Below are 11,486 nucleotides of genomic sequence, written 5' to 3' on the forward strand. Positions count from 1 at the left end.
TGACATGTATGTTGCTTTCTAGGGTTTTTAGCTAATTATAGATCTTTGTATACACTCTTGTCAAGATAGTTCTTGCCGAATTGTTGATAGCTAATTATCATGAATAGGGCTATTTTGATTACTGAATTCGAAGTAGCATGATTGACGATTTAGATTGTTGCAAGGTTCTAGAGCTTAAATCCTAAAGTATGACATAAGGTCATGTCACACCTAGTTAATGATCTCAGGTCATTTGCTTTTTTTTCTACTTAGCTAGGCAACATAGGGGGTCACTGGTGCCACTGTGGTGGACCGGAACGCATCGTGAAGGAGCAGTGTCCTAGTATGTGCATGCTCGGATTTGAACCGTACGAGTCAACTCATCGAGAAGAACCGTACCAATCAAGCTATGCTCGACTTGCTAAATAAGAAAGGCTGTTAATTCAGCCTTTGATCACCAAAGAGCAATGGACAATTTTAAACTTGAGATATGTTGCTAGCTGTGTTTACTACCACATATAGTCAAATTCCCACGTCTAAATACTTTGACGTTATGAGTAGCATTTATTTAATGATTTGAGCTTTGCAAATGCTCATATCTCTTCGTGTGTGTATATGTAAATCCAAATATGACAATTATGCCTTCGTCTTTACTGCAACAAGCAGGACCTCGGCATCGGAATAATCAACCTGGGCCCCATCCGCCATCTAGGTCAACCGAGCAAGCCACCCACCTTGTGCCCCCACCAAACGTCCACACGCTACTGCCTAAACATGAGGACCCCTCCCCGTCAAGTTCCCATCTTCCCCACCTGCCCCGACCACTCCTTCTCTCTCCTCCGCATTCCCCATTTCCCAAGCTGATGCACACCTCCACCTCTCGCGCTTTAATTTCTCCTGTGCAGATGGAACTCGGTCCGCGCACTAAATACACTGATTAGCTGGACTCACTAAATCGCTTGGTTTCTCGCGCACGGCAAGCGTAGGAGGGAGCGCGGCACACAGCGACGTACTGCGCGCAGCGGCCCATGTCGCTTCGCCGTCTGTGCTTCGTGCTGCCGATGGACGTCGACGAGGCCATCCTGGCTGCGGAGGAGCCACGACACCGGGTGACAGCCCAAGAGACGGTTCGGTCGTACGTCCGCGGCAAGATTGGCCGCGTGCTGTCGTGCATGCGGTGCGGGTCCTGCGGCGGCGCGGACCAGTGCCACAACTCGTCGGGGATGACGTTCGAGGACATCGCCGGGGTAGATGACGTCGGAGGGAGGAAGCTCGCGGGAGCCGGAGGGAGCCCGAGGATATTCAGCTACTCGGAGCTGTATATCGGAACAAAGGGCTTCAGCGACGAGGAGGTCCTTGGGAGCGGAGGGTTCGGGAGGGTGTACCGCGCCGTGCTGCCAAGCGATGGCACGACGGTGGCGGTCAAGTGTGTGGCCAGCCGCGGCGACCGGTTCGAGAAGTCCTTCCTTGCGGAGCTCGCGGCGGTGGCGAGGCTGCGGCACCGCAACCTTGTCCGGCTCCGCGGATGGTGCGTGCAGGGCGGGGAGGAGCTGCTGCTGGTCTACGACTACATGCCCAACCGCAGCCTCGACCGCTTACTCTTCGCACCAGCCTCCGCCAAGGCTCCTGTGCTGAGCTGGGACCGACGGCGGCGCATCGTCGCTGGGCTCGCTGTTGCGCTCTTCTACCTGCACGAGCAGCTAGACACGCAGATCATCCACCGGGACGTCAAGACCAGCAACGTCATGCTCGACTCGGAGTACAACGCTCGGCTCGGGGACTTCGGCCTCGCCCGGTGGCTCGAGCACGACGAGTGTGCCGACGACGCGGCTCGGCCACACCTAGAGGTCTCGCCGTCACCACCGTCTGTGCGATTAACGTCCTCTGCCTCGGCGAACTACCAGTTCCGGCTGATGGACACAAGCCGGATCGGCGGAACCATCGGGTACCTGCCGCCGGAGAGCTTCCAGCGCCGGGCCACCGGCACCGCAAAATCCGACGTCTTCAGCTTTGGAATTGTGCTGCTGGAGGTGGCCACAGGGCGGCGTGCGGTCGACTTGACGTACCCTGACGACCAGATCTTTATGCTGGACTGGGTGCGGCGGCTGTCTGACGAGGGGAAGCTTCTCAACGCTGCAGACGGTAAACTGCCGGACGGCACCTACGCGCTGTTCGACATTTGCAGGCTCATACATCTTGGCCTCCTCTGTTCGCTGCATGACCCAAAGGCTCGTCCAACCATGAGGTGGGTGGCAGAGAACCTGTCCGACAGCTGCTCCGGCGATCTCCCACCTCTCCCGTCATTTTTAGCTCTCCCAAAGTACATCTCTCTCACTTCATCCTCTGACTCCGGAACGACAACCATCACCACGGACAGCACGGTCACAATTGTATCCAAGCCCGTGTACGCCACCGCGCCTGGAGATACCATATACCTCACCGCAGAAGACGGAAGATCCAGCTCCCGGTCCGCTGACTCAGGTGACAACAGCGGCAACAGCCGGCAGTCGTCGCGGCCGGTAGCGATTCCGAATGTTGACATGCCGCGTGAGATATCCTACAAGGAGATCGTCGCGATCACGAACGACTTCTCCGAGTCGCAGGTGGTTGCGGAGCTGGACTTCGGGACAGGGTACGAGGGCTTCTTGGACAGCGGCCATGGCCGCATCCATGTGCTCGTGAAGCGCCTCGGCATGAAGACATGCCCGGCGCTGCGCGTCCGGTTCGCCAGAGAGCTCTGCAACCTCGCGAAGCTCCGGCACCGGAACCTTGTGCAGCTGCGCGGGTGGTGCACGGAGCACGGCGAGATGCTTGTCGTCTACGACTACTCCCCGGGGAACCTCCTGAGTCATCACCTAATCCGGCTCGACGACGCGGTCCTCCTGTGGCGCCAGCGTTACAACATAGTCAAGGCGCTCGCGTCCGCCATCCTGTACCTGCACGAGGAGTGGGATGAGCAGGTCATCCACCGAAACATCACTTCCTCAGCGGTGTTCCTGGACCCTGACCTGAACCCACGGCTCGGAAGCTTCGCGCTCGCCGAGTTCCTTTCAAGAAACGAGCACCACGGCGGCCACCATGTGGTAGTCTCTACCAACTCGGCGCGGGGCATATTCGGTTACATGTCGCCGGAGTACATGGAGACCGGTGAGGCGACCACGATGGCTGACGTCTACAGCTTTGGCGTGGTAATGCTGGAGGTGGTAACTGGCACGATGGCCGTAGACGCGAGGTTGCCAGAGGTTCTTCTTGTCAGAAAGGTGCAGCTCTATCAAAAGCTGAACCGACCACTGGAGGCCCTAGCGGACAGGCGGCTGGACGGCAAGTTTGATAATAGAGAGCTCATGCGGATGGCGAGGCTTGGCATTGCGTGCACCCAATCAGACCCGGCAGCACGGCCGAGTATGAGGAAGATAGTGAGCATTCTGGATGGCAACGACGAAGCCCTGGAAAAGTTTGAGCAAAGGAAGCAGAGCATGGAGGACTGGCAGAGCAGGAATGCGGCTAGTCTTTCTTTAGTAAGGAGATTCCAGGCTCTTGGCATACACTGAAAGTTAGAAACAGAGCAGATTGCTATTTGTTCATGTTTTGTAGTCTGAACATTTTTCTTCTACTAATTTTATGTGGACATAGGCAAAACTTTGATATAAATGCTGTTTCAATTTGGATTTGATGTCCACAGTTAGCCATGTACTTTTTCTGATGTGCACAAGCTTCGTCCAATGTCTCAGCAATTCAGCATCTCAGGGATGGAGCAGACGAGTAAGATGAATATACTTGTATTTGGTACTGAACACCTGAGTCTTTTCTTGTGGAATTTTTATTTTTTAGCTATTTTCAAAAACATATTTTACAAATGGACCATACAGGAAACTTCACCTAGAATTAGACCCTTCATATGGCGCCACCACCTTTGACGCTTTGATCCAAAGCACCGCGCCGTGATATGTCATATAGGATGTCTGCTGGATCAGCTAGATGATTTGTCAAAACACGGCGCTAAAGACCATAGTGTCATAGGTAAATGGCACGGCATGATGCCACATCTAACACCTTGCTATGGAACCTTAAAGTGGGTCCCTTTTTTTCTCCGCCTTTTCTCCCTCTCACTTTTCCCACCCACTCATCGCAGCCTGAGTCTGCACCGCCGCTGTCCGATCCCGTGCCACCCCCGCCGCACGAGGATGAGGCCATGCCACCACAGTGACCGCAGCGTCCCTTGCTCCCTTGAGACAAGGTGAGCTCTTGATGTGTAGGTTATGTCAGATTCAGATGCAATGTAGTACAAAATACCAATAGCAAGCTATGCTTTGATGTGTAGGTTATGTCAAATTCAGATGCAATGTAGTACAACACTGGTCAAATACTGCACGGGGTTGATTCACTTTTGAAGTCCAATTTTACTCTATGCACCTTGCTTCAAATGCATATTGACATGTGTTTTTTTTTTCTGAGACTACTGATTGCATGCGAGTTGTACATGTTCTGTTGTTAACATGTGTGTTAACTTTGTAAACAATGGAACGACGACGGTGAGCAAGATGATACTCACGACGAGCTCAGGATGTCTCAGCTAACAGACGCATCACCATCTACATAAGCATCCTAGTATCGCTTAGCGATACATCCTAGGTACATATGCTCTAGATAAGGGCATAACATACAAAGAGAATGGGGAAGAGGTCGAGGTAGTAAACTCTGTTATTTGGTCATTTGTATGTGTGAACTCTATTTGGATGTTGATTTCTGGATGTGAAGTCGTAGATATGTATGTTGATGTTCAATGTGTGCAGTGCATGTTTGGATTTGAAGTTGTGTTGATGTTCAATGTGTGCAGCGGATGTTTGTATGTTGATGTTGTTCAATGGGTGTTTGGATGTGAAACTAGAAATATAGTGTATGTTTATATGTTGATGTTCAATGTATGTTTGAAACCAGAAGTACGACGCCGTTATCTGTGACGCCGTACTTGCATACTACATCACCACAAATAATGGCACTGTGTGCTGGGTCCGGGCATAATCTTTCTGCGAAGAAGTGATTCGTGGCATCATTTTTAATGGGTACGGCGCCATACGTACTTGATACAATGTCACATGTTATGGCCACGTGCCTTGAACCCAAACCCTCTGGTACTTTGTATGTTTTCCTTGGTATGTAGCACGACGCCAAATATCGTGGTGTCGTGATATTAACGTATGGCTCCAAAGACCATGATGCCCTGCTAGGCCATGTCAGCCAAAGGCATCCAGTGTAGATCCTATGTGATAGTGCATGGAGCCAAGTTCGGTGGCGCTATGCAATGGACCTATGGCACTAAAGGTCATGGTGTCGTAAAAAAAGTCTATTTCTGAACATCTTTTCCAGGAGAGTTTATTTGTAAAAAATATTTTTCAAAAGGGCTAAAAAGTAAAAATACCACTCTTTTCTTCCTCTGAACCAGTCGAATCCTCAACCCTCTGATCAGACAACAACCTAACCAGCAATATCATGATATCATGCGAATGCCACCATCCACCATCCTTCTACAATCATCTAGTCGTCTCATTATCATTGATCTGATGAACAGAGAAAAGTAGCATAAAAAATATTCTCAGTTCACTGGAGAACACACTGTTGGAACTATAGATAGAGTTGTATATTGTTTTGATTCTTGCTCCAAAACACTCAAATCCTCAACCGTCCCCGTCTACAGATCCGTGCTCCTGCTCTGGAGACCAGTGGCAACGAGGTCGTCCACATTGGGGCTTGGGTGGCACGTGTTTAAAATTTCCTCTTGAAAAGCTTGTGAAACTAAGTAATTGCTGCAAGAATGCCCTTGGGATGTGGTCTCATATTTGTAGATAGAGATTACCTCTGTTACCATGTGTCACAACAGATCAGATAATCAAGAACAAACAAAATCTCATATTGCTGGTTATCAGTGCACATTGCCGGGTAAGCTACAGTTTTGTCAGATTGTTTGGGGTTGTTTAACTGCTGGCCTCAATCTCAAACGGCATCAACAAGGTTACGATTTCATCTAATATCTTCAAGAGGATGACATTGCAGCAGCTTGGTGAATATCCACAAGCTATTGGGCTTAACAGATGAACTGCACTTCAAGTGCATTCCTTGCAACTTTCCATGACGAAGTGGAAGTCCACCTCGACGTCCTTAGTTCTTGCGTGAAACACCGGAATGAAGTTAGGTAAGCCGAACTAAAATTGTCGCACTCGAGAGTTAAGGTGATGGAGCCTGATATACTACCAACTCCTTGAGAAGCAACTGTACCCGTATGAGTTCGGCAGTGGCATTTCCTAGGGCTTTATGTTTGGCCTCGGCAACTGATCGCATGCCGTGAGTTGTTTGCGCGAGCACCAGGTTTCAGATTGGGTCCTAGGCACACGACATGAACATTCTCTGATCGCTAATTATCTGAACAGCACACCCGATTGGCATCTAAAAACGCACCGAGAAGGGTGGAGTTGGACATCTGAATTTCGAGTTCGGTAGAGGCAGCGGCTTTCAGATACATTAGAGCCCGTTTAACTGTGGACCAATGTACATCGGTACAGCCCTCAAGATATTGACAAACTTTCTTGACCAAATATGAAATATCTGGTTCAGAGACATGAGCCGGTGTCGGAGGTGAATTAGAGCTGGAACAGGGGAAAGCTAGTTGATTCCAAGAGCATCTCATCACTGGCGACAGTAGGTTAGACAGAATTGGGTTTTTCTCCCACAGGATCATTAGTTGGCCCACCGCCGTGCCACCCCCACCACACATCGCTCGGATGGAATACTCCAGAACGCAAGTGGAACGGAACAAGCCAACCAAGCAACGGCGTCTCATGCCGTCACCCGACCGCAGGAACGAGCCGAACAGATTCGATTAGATCAGAGACTACTACCAGCTCTGCCCTCCATTCGAGGAACCTTATCGCCCTTGCTTTCTGTGCTGGTTCCCATACCCATCTCTGCCCACTTCCTTCATTTCGTGTTGCAAATCGAAGCGAGTACAGGATACGTACACATGCACGCCACGGCGCTTGTACATGTCACACGTTGCGTACATACGCGTGACGCGGCGCCCTCTCATACGCTCCGTTTCCCATGGTCGCAAGGAGCTAATTGGTTTGTTATTGCCAGTGGCTGCCGTTGTGGACGAGGTATCGGTGCGGCCGCGCCTGCGGCTGGTGCGCGGTGGTGGCCCGCGCCGGACGGGAGGCCTGGGGCGCTGCCCACCACTGCGGCGCGCACGACGGCGAGACGCGGGTTGCAGCGGCTGGAAAAGTGTTTTGCCGGTGGAGGTGAACGTTTGGTGACTGCCTGGACACGGACCGCGGGGTGGGCGGCGGGCTGCTGTGCGGCAGGGACGGTGCCGGCGTCCTCGGGAACAGAAACGCCCGGATCTTGACCGGCTGGAGGCGGTCCTTGCCGGCCGCATCGTACTCCTCCAGCAGGTTGGCGAGGTCGTCGTCGCTCGTCACGGAGACGAGAGCGTCCAGGTCCTCCGTCGGCAGCTGGCACCGCAGGCTCACCTCCACGCCACACATCTCCCTCAGCTTCCGTTGCAGCTCTGCCAATCGACACAACGTAACTCAATGTCAGACAAAGGACACCCAAGCGCAGACAGTTCGATGGATCTGTTTAGGTTCATAGTCGCAGATATGCACCGTAAAAATGGAGGGAACGGTCGATGGAGAGGACGCGGTTGTCGCCGCCGACGTAGCGCAGCGCACCGTCGCTGTGGCGGGGGAGGATCCTGCCGCCATAGCTGCACAGGAACTTGACGCTTCCCTTAGCGACGGCCACGGCGTCCGGCTTGACGACGCAGACGACATCGTCGTCAAGGGACCCGAACGACGACGTGAAGGACGAGGACGACCACGACGAGCCCGCCATTCTTCCTATTGCGCGTGGCCTATGGAACTATCTATATGCTTGTTCTTCGATGAGTTGGAAGGTAACGTGTAGCGTGCTCAGGAGCAGCGAAGTAGCTCAGTGGCCGGCTAGTAGGCTGCCCCAGAAGCTGCTTCAAGCCACGTCTCTGCGACCTGCTCGCTTCATTTATAGCGTGGGAACACGGAGTGAATAAAATGGTTTGGACGAAAAAAGATTGGTTAAGAGAACAATGAAATCGATGGTTCATGCTGATGTCTACATTGGAGGGGAGGAATCATATCGGATCAGACTTTTAACGTCCAACCAGAGAGAAACGACCACAGCAAGCGCTGGCTGGATGCATGTATCCCTGAGCTCATGTGGGCGAACCGCAGGCCCGCGTTCCACTTGAACAAGTCCGTCTGGATCTGTAACAGATGGCCCAGACCAAGCACACACAAATCAAGATTGATTGATCTTAGACGTCCATTTGCGCTAGTACTACTGCACGTTACATGCTCAGGTGCGCACCTAATATATATCTCATATTAGTAGCCGTTTACATATCTATCTATCTGAAAAAACTGTAGTGCTATCTTGCAAGGTTAGCTACTGTTACCTTGAGCCGGACATGTACAACTATACTGTTTAGTATCTCTGCGTACAGCTGAGGCAGCTAGCGTACGTGCGTGTCGCTGCTTGTCTGCCTCAGCTGGGCCCTGCGCCCAATCAGCGTCGCTAGCCAGACGCGTCTGGGTGTCGTGTGGGGCAACGGGATGAGCACCACGTCGCGCGTCGCGGGTTCCTCAATATTTGAGGATAAGCCTCGGAATATTTGAGGACACTCACAATTCGCATTTCGCAAGGCAAGACGGAGGCGTGAAGGAAGGAATCGGCGAGGGTCTCCATCCAGCGCAGGAGACGACACGGCTGCTTGCAACGCGGCGGGGCCCATGGGAGCGCCGCGCGGCCCTGTCCTGTGGTGCGCTGCTGACGCTGAAGGGATAAGCCTTTCGCGCAGGCAGACAAGGGCGGCTGTGATCGGGTCAGGGCTGAGAAATTATAAAAATTAGCTCCTAGATTATAGTATATTATAAGAAATTAGATGGTAAGAGACTATATTATAAAAATTAAATTGTATAATCTGTAAAAGTTAATAAAATCTAAATTACTAGATTGTTATCATCTAAAAGCTGAATTATTACAAACTGTATTATAATAAAAACCTGTTTATTTGAGATAAGCCTGCCAGCCACGCTACGCACTGACCTTCTTTTGCCTTTCCTATTTCTTTTTGCGCTAGCAATTGGACGGATTTTGTTCTGGTTCGCTTGTGTAACAGCGTGTGACGTTTGGGGATAGGATAGAGATGACTGTGCTTACGTTGTACTCTTGAAGTAGTAGTATTCGTAATGCTTGAGCTTACGCTCTATAGCTAAGAGTCTGTTTTAGGTTATTTTTTTCGAAAATTTAGAAGTTAGAAAACTAAATAAATGGATTTGTTAAAAAATAATTTTTAGAAGCTACAAGACTGCTTCTGAGGAAATGAATTGAGAAGCTACAAGACTGCTTCTGAGGAAATGAATTAGAAGTTGAGAAGTTAGTTGAGAGTAACTTTTCTAAGAAGTAGTGTGCTAAGAAATTAAAAAAAAAAATTGTAAAATTTAACAGCTAAAATTCAAAAATATTTTTTTAGAAAAACCAAAGACACAGTTTTTCAGAAAAACCAAAATCAGAAGCATAAACAAATAGACCTAAATAAGTATTCGGAAATGTGTGATTTGCCGCAAGGCTCTGTGGGGGATTGGGCCGATGTACCGGTGGGCCAAATGCTCTCATACTTGGTCCATGCAAACCCAGATGGCCACTACTAGAAACGTAACTTAGGTCGTGTTTATTTGCTGCTTCTGGTTCTGCTTCTGCTACTGGCAGAAGCCAGAAGCCAGAAGCCAGAAGTCAGAACAAACGAGATTCTGGAGAAGTGGTTTCTGGAGAAGTCAGAAGCCTGCTTCTGAGGAAAATGAACTAAAGCCGAGAAGCTCGCTGAGATGTGCTTTTTTGAGAAGCTATGTGCTGAGAAGCTAAAAATTTATTGTAGAAGCCAACAGCCTATTTTCAAAAGCAGCTTTTCAGACAAGCCAAAAGCATAACTTTTCAGAAAAGCTCAAAAGCAGAAGCTCAAACAAATACGGCTTTAGAGTCTTAGACCAACTGTGATATATAATGGCAGACGGTCTATCGGTGAGGTTATGTAATGACTAACGATTATGATGTTCTCAATGGTTACAAGTTGAACCGTCAGTTATTGTACCAAATGACCGATGGTTGTTGGTTTATATGCATACTTTCAACTTGCTTTTATATATATATATGTATATACATATACATATATATATAGGACAACATTGCTACAGGAGACTATAGCCATGAAGGCAGACGAGGATTACAACAATGGTGATGGAGCATACTATGGCCATGAAGGCGTCGAGGATTATGACAATGGTGGTGCAAGATACTATGGCCATGAGACAAGAATTATGACCTCTGGTGACAAGTAGAGGACAGACATTTCCCTTTTACTCACTGGAGGTTGTATGCAACAAATAAAAAAAGTCTACAGTGCTGCACTTTGGAGTTTGACGACAATGTGGACAGCATAAAATCGTGACAAGTAAAAGACAGACATTTCCCTTTTACTCACTGGCGGTTGTATGCAACAAATAAAAAGTCTACAGTGCTGCACTTTGGAGTTTGATGACAATGTGGACAGCTTATTTTATGCCTTAGGTTATGAACAATATCTAGTGTGTTAATATATCGTGTGTTAGTCAAGTATTTTCATTCAAACTTTGCTGCTATGTAGATGCATGTTATTTTGCCACTTTCGTAATGTCGATTATGTTCCTTTATCAATTACATACATTATTATACGAAATATGTTTGGTCTTGTAATGTTAAAATTGGGATGACGGTATGCCATATTGAAGTGATAGTTGTGAAATGCGATTAGAACAGTCATTGTGCAACATTTATTATCGTTGATCCTATTGGTTCCATATCACTTCTAAGTGGTTTTAAACCCTCTTGAACTCAAATGAGCCACGAGCTAATTAATGAAAAAGTCGCATAGTTAAATGGCGACGGATCATTGAAACTGTCACATATTGATATTTTTGACAGGCCAATAAAGCCGCCATAAACTTGTGTAGCCGAAAGGCTATTGAAACCGTCACATAATAGCAGGCTGACGGGTAGATAAAATTGTCGCGTACTAATATGGACAATGATTAGACAAAAAAAAGTCACATATATTTAGGTCCAATGGTTAGACAAAATCGTCAAATATATGTATCGCCGACGATTTTAGTCGCCGACGATTTTAGTCACCGACAATAATTAAAATACTATTGGAAATACATATCCCCATGAATTAAAATAACAGTCAAGAAATAAGTCCCTGATCATAAACCATCACACTACTACAGAAATAATTTAGTTAGACATTCTTATACATACGGTTTTCTAAAACCGTATGTGTAAAGATTACCACAGACAGCTCCAAACTAGCTCCATCTAGAAAAATAATGAGGAACAATCTCTATGGATACTATATTACCCAATATATGATAAAAATCATTAGC

General features: G+C 48.5%; 2 protein-coding genes across 2 annotated transcripts; one reads left to right on the forward strand and one right to left on the reverse strand.

Moving 5' to 3' along the window:
• The first annotated feature begins 733 nt into the window (after positions 1-733).
• On the forward strand, positions 734-3,647 carry LOC133886691 (receptor like protein kinase S.2). Its single transcript, XM_062326469.1, has one exon. It carries the CDS (start codon positions 1,008-1,010, stop codon positions 3,528-3,530), a length of 2,523 nt encoding a protein of 840 aa, XP_062182453.1. The 5' UTR covers positions 734-1,007; the 3' UTR covers positions 3,531-3,647.
• Positions 3,648-6,937: 3,290 nt separating this feature from the next.
• On the reverse strand, positions 6,938-8,008 carry LOC133886692 (uncharacterized). Its single transcript, XM_062326470.1, has 2 exons — positions 7,638-8,008; positions 6,938-7,540 (listed from the first exon to the last, which is right to left on the reverse strand). Exons 1-2 carry the CDS (start codon positions 7,864-7,866, stop codon positions 7,101-7,103), a joined length of 669 nt encoding a protein of 222 aa, XP_062182454.1. The 5' UTR covers positions 7,867-8,008; the 3' UTR covers positions 6,938-7,100.
• Between the last annotated feature and the right edge of the window lie 3,478 nt (positions 8,009-11,486).

The sequence above is a fragment of the Phragmites australis genome, chromosome 12 (assembly GCF_958298935.1).
Source record: "Phragmites australis chromosome 12, lpPhrAust1.1, whole genome shotgun sequence".
Taxonomy (NCBI): domain Eukaryota; kingdom Viridiplantae; phylum Streptophyta; class Magnoliopsida; order Poales; family Poaceae; genus Phragmites; species Phragmites australis.

What these genes read in the sequence shown, in the direction of transcription:
- LOC133886691 (XM_062326469.1), top strand. Translation starts at nt 1,008, where the DNA reads ATGTCGCTTCGCCGTCTGTGCTTCGTGCTGCCGATGGACGTCGACGAG.
- LOC133886692 (XM_062326470.1), bottom strand. Translation starts at nt 7,866, where the DNA reads ATGGCGGGCTCGTCGTGGTCGTCCTCGTCCTTCACGTCGTCGTTCGGG. An exon ending in CCGTTCCCTCCATTTTTACG is followed by an intron (nt 7,541 to 7,637) that starts GTGCATATCTGC and finishes GTCGATTGGCAG; the next exon opens with AGCTGCAACGGAAGCTGAGG.